The sequence below is a fragment of the Equus przewalskii genome, chromosome 10, assembly GCF_037783145.1.
Source record: "Equus przewalskii isolate Varuska chromosome 10, EquPr2, whole genome shotgun sequence".
In the NCBI taxonomy this organism is placed as follows: Eukaryota; Metazoa; Chordata; class Mammalia; order Perissodactyla; family Equidae; genus Equus; species Equus przewalskii.
Genome location: NC_091840.1, coordinates 44,608,816 through 44,632,214, shown reverse-complemented (window position 1 = coordinate 44,632,214; position 23,399 = coordinate 44,608,816). Strand labels below are relative to the sequence as shown.

General features: G+C 42.6%; 1 protein-coding gene across 1 annotated transcript in view; it reads right to left on the bottom strand.

Annotated features, from left to right (window-relative positions):
- The window catches only part of VPS53 (VPS53 subunit of GARP complex), a 138,138-nt gene that overhangs the window by 14,517 nt on the left and 100,222 nt on the right, over window positions 1-23,399 (bottom strand). Inside the window, exons 16-19 of the mRNA XM_070562842.1 lie at window positions 22,579-22,661; window positions 21,590-21,668; window positions 10,515-10,663; window positions 5,822-5,891 (exon numbers count right to left, since the gene is read on the bottom strand). Coding sequence (XP_070418943.1) covers window positions 5,822-5,891; window positions 10,515-10,663; window positions 21,590-21,668; window positions 22,579-22,661 — 381 coding nt within the window. The remainder of the gene's footprint in view (window positions 1-5,821; window positions 5,892-10,514; window positions 10,664-21,589; window positions 21,669-22,578; window positions 22,662-23,399) is intronic.

Sequence of the window (23,399 nt, the reverse complement as noted above, 5' to 3'; positions counted from 1 at the left end):
TCAAGTGTCAATATATGTGTGGGTCTCTTTCTAAACTTGATTCTGTTCTGTGGGCCTATTTGTCCCTGGGGCCAGCACCACACAGCCTTAATAATACAGCATTAAAATAAGTCTTGGTATCCTGAGGTTTGAGTCCTCTAACTCTGTTCTTTTTCTCCGAGATTATTTTAGCTATTCTTGGTCTTTTGCATTTCCATCTGACTTTTACAATCAGCTTATCAATTTACATCCACACCCACCCCTCCTGGAATTTTATTGTATCTATAGATAAATTTTGGAAGAATTGATATCTTTTTAATATGCAATCTTTTTAACTTATGAATACGAGCTATCCTTCCATTTAAAGATCTTCTTTAAGATCTTTTTAAGGTCTTACACATTTTATGTGTAGAAGAAACACATTTTTCAATAGATTTATTCCTAGGTATTTAATGTGTCCTGATGCTATTGTATATGGTTTTATTTAAAATTTTTCATTTTAAATTGTTTGTTGCTGGTATATAAAAATATTAAAAGTAATTTTAATATTGACTTTATATCTAGCAACCCTGCTAAATTTATATTCTAATAGTTATCTGTAGATTCTTTTGGATCTTGTCATTCACACTTATGTTCTCTGTGAAAAATGACAGTTTTGTTTCATCTTTTCTAATCTGTATAAGCTTTTATTTCCTTAAAAATTTTTTTATTTTACGTTTTGCCTTATTGTTCTGGCTAGGACTTCAAAGGCAATGTGAGACAGAAATGGTAGTAGCAGACATCCTTTCTTATTCCTAATGTCAAGAGAAAATCTTTTTATATTTGACCATTAAGCATGATGTTTACTGTAATTTTTTGTCATTAACTGATTCATTTATTTCACAGGCTTGCTCGGTCCTCCCATCTCCAGGTCCCTGACGAGCCTGCTGACGGTTTCAGACTCCTCTGGAGCGTGGCTGTGCCTGTCTCACTCTGTGTGGCACAAAGGAAGGACCCTTTTGACTGAGTGATAGTAGAGGCTTCGAGCTCTCAGAGGGAGGGTGGTCTCACAGAAATCAAGATGGGCCAGAGCTTAATGAGACAGAGAAAAGTGAGCAGTTGGCTAGATTCAAAAGATCTCGAGAAAGAGAAAAGTGCTGTGGAAAGGGGAGAAAGCTCTGCCATCTGGGCAGAAGCACAAGCGGAAGGAGACACAAAGGAAGCACACAAAGGAAGGAGAACGCTTAGCTTTCCTGAGCATAAGTTCTACAATCAGAAAATCTAGAAGGAAGCTAGTTTAATTTCAGGAAGCATGGGAGTTTTGTGTCAATTCCCAAAATAAAATTTTATTTTGGATTATACATGAGTGGGTATACGTGGGAGTGGACCACTATTATTTCTTTTTAAATCTGGTTCTTATGGAGAATTTCAAACATATATAAAGTCAACAAAAGAATATAATGAATCCTTATTCACCCATCACCCAGCTGCAACAACCAATGACATTCGGTTATTCTCATCTCACTTCATCTATGCCTCTACTCCAGTGACTCTCAACTGGGGGTGATTTGCTCCATCCCCCACCCCCCTCACTTGGATATCTGGCAATGTCTTGAGACAATTTAGGTTGTCAAAATTGGGAGGGTGTTACTGGCAACTAGTGGGTAGTGGTAAGGATGCTGCTGAATATCCTATATGCACAGGACAGCCCCACAACAAAACATTCTCAGGCCCAAAATGGCAGCAGTGCAGAGGCTGAGAAGCCCTCCTGTAACCACTCCCTAGCCCTCACTTAGTTTTTTTGAGGTAAAATTTACAAACATTGAAATGTATAATTCTTAATTGTACAATTCTGACAGAGAGTTACCTGTGTAATCCATACTCTCTCATAAGCTTTTGTATATACTCTGTATCAGATTCAACAATTTCCCTTCTATTCTTCGTCTGCATTTTTTTCAATCTATCATTTATAGGTATTAAATTTTATTAATCCACTTTTTTTTCCTAAAGGAGTGCTTTTAAAAATACCCTGCCACATTTAGGAGATTTACCGAGCAGAACTGTGCCTGAGAATAACCATCCTACTTTCTCATTTTGCCAACCGCCAGGATGTAAACACTACCTCTTTCTCTTGTTCCCTTTCCTTGGTGTTTGGGCTTAGAAAAAAATAATCTAAAATTTGTTTTAAAGATTTTTTTCCAGATGGTTTTGAATTATGTGAATTTAAAAGTCAATATGGTTAAAATATGGTATATAAAATGACAGAATATTATTCAGCCTTAGAAAGGAAGGAAATTCTGAAACATGCTATAACACGGATGAACCCTGAAGACATGCTAAGTGAAATAAGCCAGACACAAAAGGACAGATATTGTATGATTCCATTATTTGAGGTACCAGAATAGTTACCTTCACAGTGACAGAAAATAGAATGGTGGCTGCCAGGAGCAGTGAGGAGAACAGAATGGGGAGTTAGTGTTTAATGGGAATAGAGTTTCAGATTGGGAAGATGAAAAAGGACTGGAGGTGGCCGGTGGAGGGCTGCACAACAATGTGAACGGACTTACCACGACTGAACTGTGCACTTCAAAATGGTTAAAATGGCAAATTCTATGTTACGATGTATGTTTAGCCACAATAAAAAAGGTCAATACAGTATATAAAGATAAAACCAAAAAAAGAAAAGAACTTCCTAGACATGAAATATATTGCTCAAAATATTTTAGACTCCATACTACAACGATCCGCAAGGGGCATGTGAGCGTTGGACTCAGTGCTCTTATTTAAACGTGAGGAAACCAAGCCTGGAGCAGGGAAGCAACTGCTCCCCATCACGGGGACCATTAACAGCAGAGGGGCGAGTGGACCCCAAGTCTCAGGGTCCTCTTCCTTACACCATATTGTGCCGCTTCCTTTATGGTAGGTTTACGCAAATGGGCTCCATTTCTACTGTGTGCTCAGTTGTAGACACCGTGGTCATAAGACTAATGAACGACACTGAAAATCCCACAAGATTTTCTGAAAATCACCAACTAGCAAGAAACATTACAAATATCGGTATGGTTCAGTTCCATGTGCCCTTGCAATTGCTCAAGAGGACTCTGGGGCCCAAAGATAAATAACTCACTTTATATAGTAATCAGGGAGAGAATAAAGAGCAGGAAAATGTTTCCTTTCCTGTTTTCAGTATAAGTATTAGAGTATAATCTAAATTTAGGATCTAGTACCTTTGTGGCAAAGCAGAGGCAGCTGAGATTAGGCTAAATCTGAGCTTTGAGTTCCACAGCTTTTGTGAAAACTTGGATTACACCTGCTGCACGACTTGAGGCAGAATCTGTTTCAGTCTATGAACATCTCTCTGTTAACATCTTGATTCCTATGGTTCTGTTGCCTGAGTCATCACGCCTCCAGCTCCATGACTGCTTGGGTTTCTAAGCCCAGAAAGCAAGGACGGGGGCAAGCATGGAGCCAGCTAAACCTGACCTTTACATGGGAATCCTTCCAGGGCCACATTGCCCTGTAGTTGGCACCCACGCCCTCCCCCAGGCTGGGCCTGCTGAGATCCCCGCTCTCCTCTCACCCACTCATATCTGCCTGCGGTCTGACACAGTAAAACTCCAGTTTCACAGATGGTTTTCTCATCCACATCTCAAAGCAGAAGAAAATCCTGGCCAAAATGATATTTTTATGAGATATGGGCTTTGAACCTGAGCTGATTATTTTAACATTCTTTTAAAGAACAAAAAATCTGAGGAAAATAGATATGATATTGGATTTATGTGATGGTATGAAAATATCATGGTTATTAGCCACAAAATCAGTGAGCACGGACTGGGCAAAGCTGCAAACTCATGGACACATATTCCCAATGAGTCCACTTTGTGTTCCAGTGGCTTCATCAAGTCTGCAGACAGAAACCCAGTAACTGAGAACTCTAAAGCTTGTGTCAGATACACAGATTCGAATCACTCCACATTTTCTCTGATTACACACAACAGCGAGGTGAACCGAATGAATTCCCAGTCAACATGTGCTAATGAAACTGGAAACAACATGTTGGGGCATCAGGCTGCTGTTTCCAATAGAGAGAGTTAGTTCTATGCTTAGGACATGCAAGAGTCAGGAATTTCCAAACACTGAAACGCTACAGTTGGTCACAGTTGGTCAGTGTCTGAATCCACGCAACCTCCCAGGAAGTTTTTCGACACAATACTTTTAATGTGGCTAAAGCTGGTCAGCCAGACAGCTGTGGAAAGCATCGGCAGGGAGATGCGCACTGAAAGCAGAAACAAAGTCATGTCCCTGGTCTGAAGAAGCTTAAATTAGAAAGAGCTGGCATTTGTTGAGGGCTTACCATACGCGAGACACTGTGTCAAGCACTTCATCTGCGTTACCTTGATAGTCTTCACGACTACCCTGGGAGGCAGTACTATGATTACGCCCATTCCATAGACGAGGAAACTAAAGTGCTGGGAGGTTAAGTAACTTGCCTAAGGACAAACAGTTGCTATGTTGCAGAAATAGGATTCAGCTTCAGAACTCTGTGATTCTGGAGCCCACAAGCTTAATGCTCATACCACACTGCCTTCTCATAACCTAGGAAGGCCACTCATTTACAGAGTAAGAAAACACACCACAGTTATGAGATTCAAGAGATTCCTCATATTCACAGGTATTACCTCTCTGGCTCTGATGTGTCATGAGAGATCCATGATGCACTGGGGCACGTGCCAATTTGCCATCTTCCTGAGGCAGGACTGGGGCCAGCACAACCGAGGGGCCAGCACAGCCGAGGGCCCAGTGTGAAGGCAAATCACTGAGCTAGGAGAGAGTAAAGCCTCTACCAAGTCAACTAATTTGGTGAAGGAGCAGGCTTTATGGAAATATCTTGAATTATATAATCTTCTTATTTAAAAATGTAGTTTGAGTTCTTTCAAATATAAAAAGTAACTCAAATAGGATAAGTATTGCTAGAGGTCGAGAGAGGATTTATTTTAATGACTAGATGAGAATAATTTATGATCAGTATATGAAGAGTTTGCATCTAAGTAGGTGTTTTTAAAGAAGTGGGAGCTGAATATTACTGTTTTTTTTTTAAAGTAGCTTAAATTGTTCTCCAAACTCAAGCTGCTCAAATTTCAGATGGTCTGAATAGGTGGCAGCTGAAAAGAGGCGACTTTGCTGTGGCATAAAACTCAACGCATCAGTGTGGAGGTGATACAGTCTATGAAGAAATGTCTCAAAGCACAGAATTCCAGGGAAAAGAATGGAGTTAATCAAGGAAGGCTTCTTGGGTGAGGTGAACTAAGTTTCTCAGTACCAAAGAGATAAGCCTTTCTTTGCTTCCTACTCTTAAGTGGTCTCTGCCCCAGCCACCCTGGGATCCAAAATAGAGCCTCTGCTGCTCCCTCTGCCTGGACACTCTTCTCCTAGTCCTTGTCCAGCCCAGGTCTCAGAGGAGCTTTCTCTGACTGTCCAGTCTAAAACCGTACTCCCTGCAAGCCCCTAAGACATTCTTTCACAGAACCTAGTTTTCTACCCGTTAGCATACTTAAAATTATCTTCTGACTTATTTGTTAACTTGTACATTATCCGTTTCTTCTTACTAGAATGCAAGCATCGTGAAGGAGAGATCTTTTCTGTATACTCTGCACCAAAAGCAAAGCCTGGGTACTTAGCAGGTGCTCAACAAAAACGTTTTGATTAAATGGAGCAATGAATTAAGCTGTCAGGTCATCATTCTGTCCCCACACAGGGGAAATCAGTAACTTCATTTCTCCAGAGTAGATGTGTACCAGAAAGACATGTGTTTTATCCCTGACAAAAGCCACAGAGAAGAAGCCCAACACCAATTTCACCTCACCTGCTCCGCTCCGACCATGCTAATCGGCTTGCACTTAAAGAGGTGGGTGATGAACTTGGGAATGAAGGAGCTGTGGATAAAAAAGAAGTGACAAATTAGGCTTATTCTCTCTTTGGAAAAAACCGCAGAAACTTTTTTTAAGGCCCTACTTCCTTCCGTAAGAAAACTGAGCATCAAAGCAGACATGATGTGGCCTACCAGCATCCATTGCCTTCTTTTTCTTTCCAACCAAAGCCCTGGTTTTACTTAGGTGTCCGTGGCCTTGGGATGGTGGGGGAAAAGCTGATCCTCCCTAAACTACAGAGGTGAATTCTAATTCGCTTCAGCCAGACAGAGTGTGGTATTCCCTTGGTGACTGTTGTTGGTCCTGAGGTGGGGGTGTGATCTAAGCCGGCCCAATCAGACTGGAGGGAAGGCCTTCATCTCACGGCTGGGGTAAGACTCTCTCTTCTTCCTTTGGACGTTCCTGTGTTCGGATATAATGTCTAGAGCTGCCATTTTACCACCATTCCAAGAACGAAGCCAGCCCCAAGGAGAGCAGGATAGAGTAAAGAACCTAGGTCCTTAATGACACTGCCGAACCTCTGCAACAACTATCTTTGGATCTGTCCTACCTTTGGACTTCTGGTTACACGAAATAAAAAATTCATCTTCTGTGCAAGTCAGTTCAAGTTAGGCGTTCTATTACTAGTAGCTGAAATCATCTAACAGGTAAGATAGTGGAATATACATAAGGAAGTTATGGGGTCCTAAATGCAAAACCAGGAAATAATTGCTAAGGGAGTGACTATATGATCAACTTTGTTCCGATCAAGGAACAAAATACATGCCCTCCAAAAAATTGACTGAAGACTGAAGAGCAACCTGGGCCAGGTGGACTGATGATGCTGGATTGGGGAAAGAGGGAATGTAATTTTAATAGATTAGGAGGGCTTTTTAGAAAAAACTGCAGAGACCCAAGTAGGGAAAGTTGAGTTGTACTTGTGCAGAACAGAAGGTGTGGGAACTAGAAATGCCTATAATCGAGGCTAGATCCAGACGGACTGACCAGGAGAACACAGGGCCTGTGACCAAGGCAGGAATGACAGCAAGAAAGCAGGATTTGGGGTGGAGATAGAGGCTGGCTAGCACCTTCCTCTCCTCACTCTTCAAATGCTGCTCTCAGGCTTGTGAGCTCCATCCTCTTCGATCTCTCTACATCTTTTCCTGTGCACTTGTGCTCGCTGTAATATCCAATGACATACTGGACATCTCAATGCAATGGCACTGGTACCTCAACTCCAGCATATTCGAGACTCAGCTCCAGCCTGGAATCCAGGCTCAGCAGACTGCATCTCATCTCCCCAGTCACCCAAGTCAGAAAGCAGGAGTTACCCAAGACTGCTCCCTTGCCTTCAACTCCAATATCCAGTCAGTTCCCAGGTCTTCCCCAGAACTCCTATATCCACTCCTCTTGACCATCCCCACTGCCCCTCATTGCTGCTGCCCTTACCTTTCTCACTTAAGCTCTTTTTTTTTTAAAGATTGGCACCTGAGCTAACATCCGCTGCCAATCTTCTTTTTTCTTCTTCTTCTCTCCAAAGCCCCCAGTACATAGTTGAATATTCTAGCTGTACGCCGCCTCAGCACGGCTTTGTGAGCAGTGCCATGTTCGTGTCCACTGGCCACAGGGTGGCCCCACTTAAGTTCTTTCAATTGTTTCCTAATTGGTCTCCCTGCCTTCAGCCTCATCCTTTCTAACCCATCAACTGCCAAAGGGATTTATTTCAAATGCAAATATGATCAAGACCCTCCTCTGATAAAAACTCTCGCAATGGCTACATTTAAGGCCTTCTTGATCATTTTGATTCTCTGTCCCCAGCCTCATCATGCTAAGCCCTGGCACCCTATGCCTCAACCCGGTTGAGCTACTTACAAATCCCATGATTCTTCAGGCTATTTAATGCCTCTGTGCCTTTGCTTACACTGCTCCCTCTACCTGGAATGCCCTTCCCTACAGCCATGTGGATCAGTACACACACCTCTTGGACTCTGCTAAAGGACATCTCTCCTGTGAAGTCTTTCCTCAGTCACTGCTACCATACTCTACGTAGAGTCCACAGACCTCTAGCCTAACACATAAACTACTTTATTATACTTATTTGCTTACATGTCTATTTCCATCCATTTGACTATCATGCAAATGAAGATAGGAACCATGTCTATTAAGTCAAAGCACTTAATTCTGTGTCTGCATGTTAATAAATAATAACAAATAACAACGGTAGCAGCTACCACTTTTTGAATGTCAGCTTCGTACCAGTACTTTAGCAGGAAGTTTACACATGACTTCTCACTTTATCCTCTCAAACACTATTCAGAGCTTTGTCTTATTATCTCCATTACTGAATGGAGGAGAATCAGCTTAGTAGATGAGGGAAGTCACTTGTGGTTCAAATAGAAGTTTCAACCAGAGGGGTGATCTTGACGGCTAAACAGGAAAGACAGCTGTTGTTTCAGAGACCAGATGGAGGCCGAAGGAAACATCTATGGCTTTGCATTGGTAGGAGAGGAAAGGAAGTTAAACGGAAAGGAATGTAAACTCCAGAGATCAGACAAGGGGACGGTCTGCTGATCAGGAGGAAGTGGGAACAAGGGAGGATTTAGGAGGGATTCTGCCATGCTGTAAACCAGAGCCAGGCCAAACAAGTAACGTGCGATCGAATTCACGACTAATTGCAATGGTACACACAGCTCATAACTTAAGTTACTGCACAGTATCACAGGCTTTGGTTGCCCTTGAACTGGCTCTGTGTGCTCGTCCACAGGGGATGAAGCAGGGAAGACACAGGGACCAGGGACGTGTCTTTGATGGGTACCGGCCAAGGGCTTCTCCAGGCCATTGGGTGGCGGCAGTTACTGCCCCTGGCTGGGAGCGGGGCTCCTCACAGTCCCCTCTCTGAGGTTCCTAGTCTTTGGCTGGGATTTTACAAGGAGGAGAGGGCACCACGGATTAAGTCAGAAAACCGCTTTTTAGGTCGCAGGTTAACCTTTTCCAGATGTAGGAGATGGGCATCCTATTCCCAGCTCACCCAGTAGGGGGTTAGTAATAAAACTAAAGGGCTTGGAGAGACTGTGAGGCAGATGCTGGGACTAGCTAGGTAAACGGATCCCAAGCTCACTTTAACGTTACCTCAGTCAGACCCCTGTGCACCCACACTACAGATTTTTGGTCATAGTAAACTTTTGCAGACACACTGTTTCTACCAGGAGTTATGGGGAGTGTCACAATGTGATTTATCGGCAATGCTTCTAACACACGCTAAGGAGCACCCAGAGAGTCCGAGGGGACTGTCAACTCCTGGTTCATCTGCCACACTGCAAACTCGAGCGCCTCCCTGGAGAGTCCACGCTAGCCTTTCTTGACAAACTGGAAACCGACGCTAAGGCCACCAGCTACTCTATAAACGCTGTTCCTCAGGGGTTTATCTGTGAGAGAGAGGGAAAGCCTTAATCGAATACAAACTGGGAGAGAGCTGGGGAAGACAGAAACTTGGAGTCTGAAATCACCTTTGGGACTTGGATGAGAACAACCTAAATACAGTAGCTTGGACTGGGCTGACCTTCCTGGGGCCCTTCCCCGAGAAGTTTGCCAAAATGCTTGTTTGATAATTGGTCAGACGAGGCACTGACCCTCTACGCTGCCTGATCTCAGGCAGAACAACGCTACAGCCAGACGCAGACTGGCAAAGGACCAAACTATTTCCCTGCTTCAAAACGTCAAGCCAGAAATGGCCACACACGAGGACGTGGCAGGAAGACATGCAGCACAGTGTTCACTTCATCTGCTCTGGCAACGGAGCTCCCTGACTTGCTCTTCCTGACTTCTAGTACCTTCCCTGGACTCCAGGACGTCCACAAGTGGATAAATTCTGGCAGCCACATGATAAGGACTATAGAGAAGAAGGAAAAGAAGGCTCAAAAGAAACAGAACTGATGGTTCCTACCCTAAAAAGGCTTATAATCTAGTTGGAGAGACAAAATACATACATGAAATCACTGAAAAATAATTTTAATTATCCAAACCTGGTAGGAGGCAGGGGGTGCTGTTATGTCCGCATAATTCAAAATAACAGGATCCCCAATTCATCTTTGTTTGCCTTGATGTGGTTGATGGTTGTATTGCTGTTACTGTCACCTCTGACTTTAAGTAGCAGATTTAGTTTCATTATTACGCTTCTTTAGGGGTACAGAAAATTTAGTTTGCCTCCAGGCACCACTTAAGAAGCCCCAGCTGGATGGTGGGGACACCTGGATTGTGAGCATGCTCACCTGGACTGTAAGTATAGCATTCAAAATACCCAGTGATAATGGAATACTACTCAGCTGTAAAAAAGAACAAAATCGTCCTATTTGCAACAACATGGATGGACCTTGAGGGAATTATGTTAAGTGAAATAAGCCAGTTAGAGAAGGGCCATCTCTGTATGACTCCACTCATATGAGGAATTTAAAAATGCAGACAAAGAGAACAGATTAGTGGCTACCAGGGGAAAGGTGGGGTGGAGGTGGGCACAAAGGGTGAAGGGGTGCACCTACAACACGACTGACAAACAATAATGTACAACTGAAATTTCACAAGATTGTAACCTATCATTAACTCAATAAAAATTAAAAAAAAAATACCCAGTGACAACAGTGTGCCAGGACTCACTTTGCAAATTTAATGCAGAACTGAGTGAAGTATTTCCGTGTGGAAGCCAGGTTGTCACGGATGATGGGGACGTTCTGCTTAATGTGAAGAATGACGGATGTGACGTAGGGGCTCTGGTCACCAACGTGCTCCACATTCTGCCACTGCATCTGAAAATGGAGACAGGGCAGGACAAGCCTTTAGATCCTTCACGAAAGGACAGCCTTCCCTGTTACCAGCGAAGGGGCAGGGGGAGTAGAAAGGAGGCCACGGCTTGCCATCACACCTGCCATTTTGCTTTGGGGAGTTTGTCTTACCCAGTCTGTAGTGGCTGTTTGTGAATAAAAACAAGTGAGCCCACTTTCTCCTTGAGAGCGAGGTGTGACTCAGGCACCTTTTCCTACCCTGTCCCCCTCGTGCTTGAAATGGCCTTCCCTTCCCACAGAAGGGGCCATCTTCTACAGGAACCTCAGCAGGCAGATGAACTGGATCATATTCTTCCGTTAGCTGTCCCAGCAGAAAGGGACTGTGGGAGACGAGGTGGGGACACCTACTTCTGAGCGGATTGGCAGCCTAGGAGAGCAGAGAGGCGGCTGGGCCAAAGAACATGAAACCTGGACGAGCATTCACTTATGCCTTTTTCTCAAGTCAATTGGGAGGAGTTGGGATTTTTAAAAAAGAAAACTAGAAATGATATGACATGTGAGACTTGCTTCAAAATAATCCAGGGTTGGGAGGAGTAGACGAAATAAGATTAGTGAAGCTGTGTGATGGGTGAATGAGGTTTATTACACTATTTTCTCTCTTCTGTATATAACTGAACTTTTCCATAATAAAACGTTAGACTCTTACTCCTAAAACCTTTGGGATTATGTCGGGATTTCAATCAAGGGAAAGGAAAGAGGATCTCTGGCAAACATGGGGGGCACATTTGGGGGTAAGACAGTGACATGGAGAACAGGGCAGGAAAGAGGCACAGGGACGTGTGGATGGCAGGCGTCGGGGGGATGAGCATCAGTGAGAGACCCGAGTGGTCCCGACCAGGCCATGAGCCAAAAAGAGACCTGCCTGGCTCAAGCTCTAAGAACCTGAGGAGAATGAGGGCAACACTCTGGAAAACACCAAAACGGAGAAAGAAGCAATGTTGCACTGTCTCTCCCCGTTGGATCCGGCCAGGAAGAGAGAGGCAGGATCAGCCCAGCGTGCCCCGAAGCTGGCAGGGAACGGGCGCCGCGATCCTGAAAAGAGTGCGGATGTGCTCGAAGAGTTCTGCTGAGCCAGCCTCTCAGAGCACGCTGGGCTGTCTGTTAAAAGATCCTAAGCCAAACACAAACCATATAATATGTTCATAGAAGGAGGGCAGTAGTTCTGTGGCCTTGATGTCTCTGGCAAGAAAACACTATTTTTATAGAGCTCTTGGGGAAAGGAAAAATTCAATACTGAGAGAACTTGTTTAAAAGAATCTTATTGTACATGGATGATTCCCCGGCTCCTGGGAAGCTCAAACGACTCTATGTTTTGTCCTAATGTTTCTTCAAATCAGCAGACATTTATATTCTAAAAGCTTCAGGTGTGTGTAAGCACAGAACCATAGAAAAGCAGGAGGGGACAGATAAGAAAATCATGGCCCAGAGACATTAAGTCTTATGCAAGGTTTCACAACTAGGCTGCAGACAGTAAAAAGTCCCTCTCTCTCTCTCTTTTTTTTTTTTGTGAGGAAGATTGGCCCTGAGCTAACACCTGTGCCAATCTTCCTCTGTTTTATGTGAGATGCCACCACAGTGTGGCTTGATGAGCTGTGCTGGGCCTGCGCCTGGGAGCTGAACTTGCGAACCCCAGGCCACCGAAGCAGAGTGGGTGAACTCAACTACTACGCCACCAGGCTAGCCCCAAGGTCTCTCATTTTTTACCAGGGAAAAAACAAAAACAAACAATGGAGAAAAGTAGAAAGGTCTAATATGATCTGACTTTATATTCAAATGTTTTGGTTATACGTAATGTTTTCCTTATTCTCCTTTATCTCATTTGAGAGGCTTCTTTTTCCATCTGATTTTAGAGATTTGACCCATGCAAACAATGAGCATCTTAAGTGATTTTAAATGAGTTCATAGGGTGAGGCCAAAATTGAAAGGTGCTGTTAACGTCTATACTTCATCTTTTCTTCCCCAAGCTTGGCAGCAAGACTTGGAGCAGAATGTCCCGGGTAAACCCAGTGAACTGGGTAGGGAGCTTGATGCCCCTCCATCCCCCTATTGATATGAAGCTCTTCCATAGTAATGACTATTGTTTTGCAAATTGGCAGCATTTATATTTCAATACTTTGAAAAGTTAATAAACAGTTATCTGAACATTACAGTTCTCCATTAGCAGATGATGACCATAAAGGGAGGTGGTGACATGCCCTGTCTTTGGTTACAAAGAAACTCTGAAGCAAGACAGAGCGTGGGACGTGGGACTTGAAGTTCCTGCTGGTGAGCTAACGTCTTGATCACCACTGGCCACGTCATTATGTGTCCACATTTGGAATACAAGTGAAAAGATCTGATTTGCTTTAATGCGTTAGCCAGTTGGGACTCCACTGATTAAATTAAAAGAAGTATTAGCAAAAGTCAAGTGGATGTGTGATTTTAAATTTAAGTCAGCTTAATGAAGAAAGAAAATGATTTAAAGTATTGGAGAACGATGAAAGTTGACATTGCTTTTACTGTTTCTAAAAACTGTGCAAAGTATAGTCAGCAGCGATTCTGCCCAGTCATTGCCTCAGACGGTTGATGCTTGTTGGTACCCACCCTGGGTGACTTAGGGTTTGGGCTGCAACTTGAACACCACAACTTGAACGGCACAAGACACCTACATTAGGGCCCACCATGTGCAGGTCACTCGGCCTGGCATTTTGCATACACCATCTCATTTACTATCCATACACGATCTCATTGAGCTCTCGTGGAATCTTGTAGATGAGGAAACTCAAAAAACTCAAAAAGGTTAGGTAATGCCCACAATTACACAGCTGGTAAACGGTAGAGTGGAGACAACCCAGGTCTGTCTAAACCCAAGCACCACACCAGGCTGCTTCCTAGATACTTGTTAAAAAAGAATTGGAAAAAACAAAAAAGAAGAAAAGGACTTAACTGGGCCTTAGTTCCAGGTAAGCCTGGTTTCTCAGAGAAGCTAATGAAATATACAGTTATCAAGCAAAGTTCTCTTTCAAAAAAGGAAACCACCAGTAGCTTGCACTGGAAGAACAAGCATCATGAAAAGCCATCAGCAGAAAGAGGACTCCAACTTCTCCAAGGAAACTCTGCCTTTGACATTTAAAATTTACTCCTCCACACTTAAAAGTTTTTCTGTTTGTGGTTTTTGTTTAGGGAGTGGGATGGGATTGACAACTATTCGTACCATGTAAACAACAAGAAAAACAGTTTGCAAAAGAAGTAGTAACTAAGGCATAGGTTTGATGGAAACAGCAAGCAAGAAAACCAGCAAGATAGTAGTGTGAGAGCCTCCAGGACCCCACACTTGGCCAGGGAGACATGGTGGGAACCGGGCTGTCCACGGCCAGACTGTGTACAAATGTGAAAAATGGGAAATAACCTAAAAATCCCTCAGAAGTGAATCGATTACATACATTTTAAGGGAAGGAATAGATTACAGCACCTAAAATGAGGACATCTGGAGTCCGCCAGTGATGAGTTCTAACAGTGTCTGTGTGACCTGCTAAGTGTGACTTGGACAAGATATCTAACATCTCTGCGCCTCAGTTTCCTCAGCTGTAAAATTGAGATGATGCTAATATCTATGATATATATGGTTACTGAGAGATAATGCATGGAATGCCCCTCACATAGTGCCTGGCATATATTAATTCCATGGTAAATGTTAACTACTTTTACAATTTTAACAATAAATACTCTGTACTATGGAATACTATGCAATCACTAAAAATATCACAGCTCTAGATTAAATGACACAGAAAACTATTAAAACCTGCTAAATGAGAAAAACAGGTTATAAACTAGTATGTAAAGTATAAACTTATTTTATTTAAAAAATATATGCATAAAAAGAAAGACTAAAATATATGTACTAATTGGAATTATGGGGGATTTAAATTTTCTTCTTTTTAAAAATCTGTATCTTCTTTAATGAAGGTGATTTGCTTTGTTCATAATGAGAAAACAATCTCTTTTATGAAAAAAGAAAGATGTGCTTTGATTATAGGTGGAAAGCAAACTTGAGGACTTCTTAACCGTGGAGTTCTGTCGACCTCCTGAAATAGATCTACATTTTAATGACTGAGGAAAATGAGAACAGATTTGAGGACTGTTCTAGCTATTTCAAAATGTCTTTGGGGAATAGTAATGCAGCCTCCTAAATTGGTACATGTTCACAATCTTGAAACTCGATAGAAATTACACGCCAGACTGTAAGGAAATTTAATTTGTTCAGTTTCTTCTGTTTTTTTTCCTAAAACTATCATTGATGGGTAAAAATCTAAGTGTGTTTGATTTCAGACAGAGACTTAGATTCTTTCAACCTAGTGATGTGAGTAGCCCCAGGAAAAAGGACATAGTGAGGAGGGACCATGGGACCAATGGTCCCTTTTAAGGAAGACATAAAATTTTTTTCTTATCCTACATATAACGCCAAAACCGGACATACTAATTGCTAAGGATTTACAGAATTTACATTTAAAAAACAGGACTCTTCATATTTCCACCAAAGCACTCCAAATAACTACCTTTTCAAGAATCAGGAGACTTGATTTTTGGCTTCACTGTTATAAAGCTATATGGCTTTGGGCATATTATGAAAAAGAAAAGAAACACACACACCAGAATGACAATTCGCCAGTTTTCAGGGAGAAATATGCCAAGCAGACTGGAATACTTGGGTTGGCTGCTCAACCCATTTTCTCCCCTGCAGGAAAGTCATGGCATCATCAAGAAAAGCTGAAGACCAATACCTAACAGGATGCCCCCGGATGCTTGCAGAGCTCATAATCAAGCAAGCATGAACAGCTGTGTGAACCTAGCAGTCCCGGACGCACACTGACTTATCGCTCTTCCGCTTTCAGGCAAGTTACTTCAGCTGATTTTGCTTCAGTTTCTACATTTGCCGAAAGGACTTACTCTTACTCAGTACATACGGTGTGGTACAATCTTGCATAGAGACAGCTGAGTTTGAATCTTGGCTCTGCCACACGCTAACTAGCTAAGAGATCTGGGACAAGGGACTTAACTTTGCGTTTCAGTTCCCTACTCTGTGAAAGGGAGAAGAAAATAACATAGGTACCTCACAAATTTATCATCAGAATTAAGTGAGATAAGGCACTTGGGTGCTGATTCCTGGTAAGTGCTCCATAAATAACTTACTATCATCTCACAGAGCTCATTTAAGAAAATAATGCAACACGGACGGGGAAAGTGGTTGGAAAGGTAATTGTGACATAACTTATCAGCAACACTACTGCAATCTCAAAGTTCCAGTTTCAGAGAAACGACTAAACTCTCATCAGATTTCACTTTCTCCATGTGGGCCTGGCCTGTTTAAGGTCGTTCCAGGTATTTTCTACCAAACTTGGCCTCTCTATGTTTTCCTCTCCTTTTCCAGCTGCAGGGCTCTTGCCCGTACCCAGGGACCTAAAAGCTAGACATGGGCATTTCCTATTTCTGACCTTCCTCAATCAGCTCCAGGATGCTACTTGTTGAAGAAGGAAGCCCTGCTAGTGAGCACCATCGAGGAGCGTCGCATCATCCTCAACAGCACTTGTATGCACCTCAAGATCTCAGGGAGTCGTGATCCTGCCATTTCCCAGAAAGACGCCCGAGTCTCCCACCCTATGTCTACTAGCTCACCCCGTTAAATCTGTTCAGTAGAGCTATCCACGTCTCACGTTGTCACCATTCTTTGGTCAAATGGATGTCTACAAACTTCAGTTCTTTCTTCTTCCTGCCTTCTTTACCTTCAAAGTCACTCAGGAAGTACCACTGTTAAGCAAGAACTGTGCTACGCCATGGAGATCCAAAAATGAATAAGACGTAGCCCTCAAGCTGTTCAAAGCTTAACAGGGGAGACAGAGATATAAAAATAACTGTATAACAAAGTAGAGAGGTAGTCGAGGTACTGTGGTGACATTGCAAGAGACTCAAAATAGCCAAAACAATCTGAAAAAGACCAAAGTGGGAGGACTCACATTTCCTGATTTTAAAACTTACTACAAAGCTACAATAATCAAAACAGTGTGGTATCAGCATCAGGACAGACATACAGATCAATGGAATAGAACTGAGAGTTCAGAAATAAACCCATGTATCTATGGCCAAGTGATTTTTGACAAGACTGTCACGACCATCCACTGGGTAAAGAATAGTCTTTATAACAAATGGTACTGGGACAGCTGGATATCTACATGCAAAAGAATGAAGTTGAATCCTTACTTTACCCCATATACAAAAATTAACTCGAAATGGACTGAAGGCCTAAATGTAAGAGCTAAAACTATAAAATGCTTAGAAGAAAATATACGCGTACATCTTTCTCATATTGGATTAGGCAATGGAGTCTTAGATATGACACCAAAAGCACAAGCATCAAAAGAAAAAATATAAAAATTGGACTTCATCAAAATTAAAAACTTTAGTGCTTCAAAGTACATGATTGAGAAAAGAAAACCCACAGAAAGGGAGAAAATACTTGCAAGTTATATATTTGATAAGGGGTCTAGTATCCAGACTATAAAAAAGAACTTTTACAACTCAACAACAGAAAGACAACCCAATTTAAAAATGGGCAAAGGATGTGAACTGACATTTCTTCAAAGATATACAGATGGCCAATAAGAACATGACAAGATGCTTAATATCTTAGTCATCAGGGAAATGTAAATACAAATTGAAATCACAATGAGATACCACTTCATACCCACTAGAATAACTATAATTAAAAAAAAAGTGTTGGTGAGGATACGGAAAATTTGAACCCTCATCCACTGCTGGTGGGTAATATGTAGAATGGTGTAGCTGCTGTGGAAAACAGTTTGGGAGTTCTTCAAAATGTTAAACAGAGCTACCACATGATCCAGCAGTTCCACTCCTAGGTGTATATGCAAGAGAACTGAAAACATATTCACAAAAAACTTGGACATGAATATTCATAATAGTTAAAAAGTGGAGATGGGGTCAGCCCTGTGGCCAAGTGGTTAAGTTCACGTGCTCCGCTTCGGTGGCCCAGGGTTTCACTGGTTTGGATCCTGGGTGTGGACATGGCACTGCTCATCAGGCTATGCTGAGGCGGCATCCCACATGCCACAACTAGAAGGACCCACGACTAAAACATGCAACTATGTACTGGGGGGATTTGGGGAGAAAAAGCAGAAAAAAAAAAAGATTGGCAACAGTTGTTAGCTCAGGTGCCAATCTTTAAAAAAAAAAAAAAAAAGAGTGGACAAAACACAAATGCCCATTGACTGAAGAATGGATAAACCAAATGTGGTATAACCATACAATGGAATATTATTCAGCAATAAAAAAGGAATGAAGTACTGATACATGCTACCCCATGGATGAACATTAAAAACATTAGGCTAAGTGAAGAAAGTCCATCACAAAAGGCCACATACTGTATGATCCATTTATGTGGAATGTCCAGAACAGGCAAATCCAGAGAAAGAAAGTACATTAGTGATTGTCAGGGAAACTGAGAGTGACTGCTAATAAGTATGAGGCTTCTTTTTGGTGTGATGAAGATATTCTGGCATTTGATAGTGGTCGTTGTAGGACCGTGTGAACATACCAAAACCCACTAAATTATATACTTTACTTATTTACTTACTTATTTTTGGTGAGGAAGATTCACTCTGAGCTAAGATCTGTTGCCAATCTTCCTCTTTTTTTTTTTTTTTTTTGCTTCAGGAAGATTAGCCCTGAGCTAACATCTATGCCCCATCTTCCTCTATTTTGTATGTGGGTCACCATCACAACATGGCTTGATGAGTGGTGTAGGTCAGCACCTGGGATCTGAACCCACGAACCCAGGCACACTGGACTTAACTAGTATGTCATGGGGCCAGCCCCTGAATTACATACTTCAAAAGGGTGAATTTTGTGGTATGTGAATTACACCTAACTTTTTAAAAAGAGGGCAGACATTTGAACTGGATCTTAAAGGATGTGCTCATTGGAGAGACAACAGTGGGAAGAGAAGTCGAGGCAGCAAGAATAAAATGAGAAAAGGCATGGAAGCCTCAAAAATTAATGCATTCAGGAAAGTGAAGGCTGAGGCTGGAGTATAGGTATATACACAGGAGTGTTCACGGAACAAACAAGGTAGTGAAGGAACAAATAATGAAAGCCCTGGATGCGAACCAAGGAGAAAGACATGGGGTCCCTTAATGAGAATGAGGTCTTAGCTCAATCCATCTTGTCAAAGAAGCCTGTGTCAATCAACTCAGAATCATCTAACAACTCCATTCCACTTTGGCAAACCCAACCCTCATTTTCACACCATTTATAAAATACATTTATTTACAGCATCAATTATTCTAAGCTTTCTCCCCACCAGAATATAAGCTCCTTGAGGGCAGCCTTGTTTCCAATCTATGCAAACTATGTAAGTGCAAGTACAGAGTACCCTGTGGAATTCCAAAGATGTGTAATGAGATCGACAATTAAGACAAAGTTCTGAGCTTTCCTAATTTTATAAACCTTTGTTCATTTTGTCGCCCTGTTCAGAATGCCCTCCTAATCACAAATTCACCCAAAACTCCCCCATCCTCCACGGTCTATTTCAAATGCTACTTCCTTATGAAGGCTTTCTTTGCTTCCTCACCTGATAGGAACTCTCTCCTCTTTTAAAGAGGGTGTGTTTTGTACTTTTTTGGGTACTGATTTCCTCATACTTCACATTGCAGTTATTTGGGCATGCCTCTCATTTCATACATCTCTCACCCCACACTTTCGGGAATCTAGGTACCTGGGGATAAGGTCCATGTCTTTCTCAGTCTTCTAACTCCCAGCACTGTGCTGGGCAGAGACTGAACTGAACTATTCACCTAGCAGCAAAAATGATGGAATCAGAGACAGAAATAAGCCTGATCATAAAACAAAAGTTTTTAAAAATCCTAGAAGAAACTACACAAAACAGGATGCAGGCACAAATAACAGAGAGTGTATGTTGAATCAATTTGTGACTGCTTGGCTTGTTTACATCTGGTCATTTTCATCACATGGATTTCATTTTGCTAGAACTCCAGAAGACTCAGACAAAGAGTAATGGCCTCCCAGCTGCTGTGTTCCCAAGTCTGCGGTTTTCCTGTGATATAAACAAAACATTCTGGAGGTACGGTCTCTGTTAATATTTGCTGGTGTGGGTCTGGGGGAGAAATGGGTGGTGGGGTGGAGGAGAGTTTGAGGGAAATCCACCTAATGAACTGACAGTTCATATAAGCAACACCCGGAGTGTTAAACCCCCTACAACTGTTATTTTACTGGAAAAAAAAATCCACTCTTCCTTTGGTAAATGTAAAAATTCTTTCACCAGTTGCATTCCAATCTAAAGTGTGTGGCAGTTCAGGAGAGATGGCAGCTGGAACAGATCATATTCAGGATGCAGTGAATGTTCACCAGCAGCTATGGGATGATCAGAGCCCACAAAATGAATCTTCAGAGCCAGGTTCCTTTAAGAAAACGGGTTAGCCTCAATTTGCCTGCTCAGAGCATTCTGCTTGTAAACATTGAACTGGAAATACACATCCGCATCTGATTGGCAAAAGGATCAGCCTTGTGAATAGAAACTTTGTGACAACAGCTACTCAGGACTCCCTACTTAGCTTCATAAAACCCTGAAGCCTAAGTTTTGGTTTTAATCCTATTTTTGTTAAATATTTACAATCTACTACAAAACCAAATTCAGACCAAATGTCTGCTTACACAACCTTGTGGCAAGAGGGAAAGAGGACCCGCGTTTATTGGCACCAGGCCAGGCACCCTCCGTGGGCTCCATCCTCACAACAACCTGGGAGGCAGGCAGCCCCATTTCACATACCGACGAGGTAACTTGGGCCCACAGAGGTTAAGTCCTTTGCTCACACCTCCAAAGGAAAAATGAGAAAAGTAAGGTCTGTCTGACTCTAAAATCAGTGGTTCTTTCCACTATACTCTGCTACTTACTGGCCACTATGCCCCAGAAAAGTTCTTTCTCCAGAATTTGTAAGGATGCTACAAGAGTATGTGACTCTAGAACAGGCATTGGTAAACTTTTCCTGTAAAGGGCCAGACAGTAAATATTTTTGGCTTTGCAAGCCATATGATCTCAGTTGCAATTACCTAATTCTACCATTGTAGCACAAAAGCACTCATAGATAATATACAAATGAATGAAGATGGCTGTGTTCCAATGAAACTTTACTTACAAAAACAGGCTGGGAGCCAGATTTGGCCCACAGGCTGTAGTCTGCCTACTTCTGCTCAAAAGGCTCTAGAGTGGGCAGCTTCATGTCATTTGGCTTAGAAATCAGTAAAGAAGTGCCCATTTCCAACTAACGTAAGTCTTCTATATTCTATATGGTCCACGAACTTAAGGAATTTACATTCTTTTGGGAAGAAAACACATGGGCCCATAAAAGCTGAGTAACAACAGAAGGCAGCATGTGGCACGTATCAAAGGAGGGCAGTGATGGGCCACCACTCTATTAGAAAACCAGGGTCCACAACCTGATCACAAAATCCTGCACTGGCACCACAGTTCAGCAAGAGTCAGAAAAACCTCTCAGCGGGCAAGAATGAGGATGAGTCAGAAGTGACTGCTGTAAGCACTAACAAAACACCCACTCTGGCGAGGCCACAGTAAGGTTTTCAGCATGTGTCAGATGCTAGTCAAAGACAACATCTCCCTTAGGCTTACCAAACACACCTGCTCCCTGCCTCATTCTCAAAGGACAAGCAACTGACCTAAGGTGCAAGATAAACTGAGTGCTGTAGGAAACTCCGGGAGGTCTTCCGTTCTCCTCCCAGCTGATGCTTCAAGCCCTGAAGAGCCTGCAGAAGCTACAGGCAAGGGCCGATAGAAACCATCTGGGGTCACTCTTGAAGCCTTACCTTGCTCATGGCCGTCAGGGCAGGATCGCAGGCAGCATCCAGGTCCTGAACCAACAACTGAATGCTGCTTGAGATGACACTGCAAATCACACAAATACTGTGGTCACAACTTAAAACATGACTCTTTGAATGACTGATACAGCCCCTTCCAAATGTTTTAGGCACCTGTGTAAAAATCAGATTCATCATTTCACCAGAAAAGCTCACTTTACTTCAAAAGGGAATTAATGACAGCGAGGAGCATTTTGGCTTTTTTTCATTCCTGCTCCATGTCCTGGTCTTATTTGGGTGTGTCTCCACTCAGGACACAAAATTCCATGGCTAGTCTCCCTAAGGGCCACGCCCAGAATCCCTCTTTGCTTCCTCCTCCAAAAGTACCTGCTTGCTCAGAATGTTTAAACCAGGACTTGTGAAAAAAAGAGTTGAGAAAAGGAGAGGAAATGACCTAAGAAGAGGATTTTGATTTTTCCTCAGTAAGCGGTTGACGTGAAAGCTGAAGCTTGGCCTCTCCCAATCTCATTCAGTGACCGCAAGGTAACATCAAGAAGGCTTTACAGTTTGGACTTCTTGGACAGACGCCCTCCTACCCCAAACACCCCCGCCCCCCGGCTAAAATCAGGCCGCTTACCCTTTGTATTCTAAAACACTGGAGGTGGGGCTGGCCCTCTGTGGATTTAAAGGGGCAGACAGAAGGCCTTGGACCTGCCCTTCCTACAGCGATGGCCAAGGGAGGATTTCTTCTCTTATTCTAGACAGTGCAACAATAAAAACCCCGTAAGCCAAAAATGACTGCATCCGAGGAGGCAGAATGGGAGGCAGCTGCACCAACTTCTAATGCTTCTAAGTGGCAGGTAGAGAATAAGCCTGATCTAACAGAAGGTCCTGGAAACCTCCTAGGTTTTGTAGTGACCTAAAGCCGACAGCCTGAGACAGGCTGCTTTGTGAAGGGGGAAGGGCAGCCTTGGAGCAGGCATATGCAAGGTACATACGTGCTGAACGTGTCCATTTCTCCAGTCAGATTGATCCGTTCGATCAGACTTACATCAACTTTTTCTTTGAGTTTTTCTTCTAGCTATTAGAAAATAAGAAAAAAAGCATGTTTAATGATTATCCAAAGGCGTGCCATAGTAATAATACTTAGCATTTACTGAGCTTGATGATTCACGTACAATTCTAGACACTTTTCATCTATTGATTCATTCAATTCTCAAGACCCTTTGAGGAAGATTCTATTATTATCCCCATTTTAAGATGAGACAATGGAGGAGTGACCTATCCAAGACAGGCAGTGGTAGGGCTGAGAATCAAACCTCCTCCAGAGCCTGCACCCTTAGCACTGGGCTATACTTGTTTCTTACGGCACACTGACAATTCATTCCCTTAATTTAAAAATGAACCTGACTTTTAGGATACTCCCTTCCCCATGAACTGCAGGCTCACTCACCAACGTTGGAAGCCTCTGATGGGGGATGGCAGTAAAATCAGTTAAACTATTTACGGAGCGCTACTATGAGCCACCCACCGTGTCCAGCTGTTGGGGATGCTGAGGTGAGCAAAAGAAACACAGTCTGCCTTCCTCAGCCTGTAGCCTAGGAGAGAAACACTGGCCATGCTCCCAGCTGCCTCAAAGAAAAATACTACTGACCAGGAATTGTAACTATCTCCAAACATCCCGGGAATTGATTAATCTAACCCTCCCAAACCCATCTATTACACAAACTCTTAAGAATAATGTTTTGTCTTAAATTTAAAAATGCTCTTAGTATAAGCTTTTTGGAACACAATTTATTTAAAAAGCCAAAATTTAAAT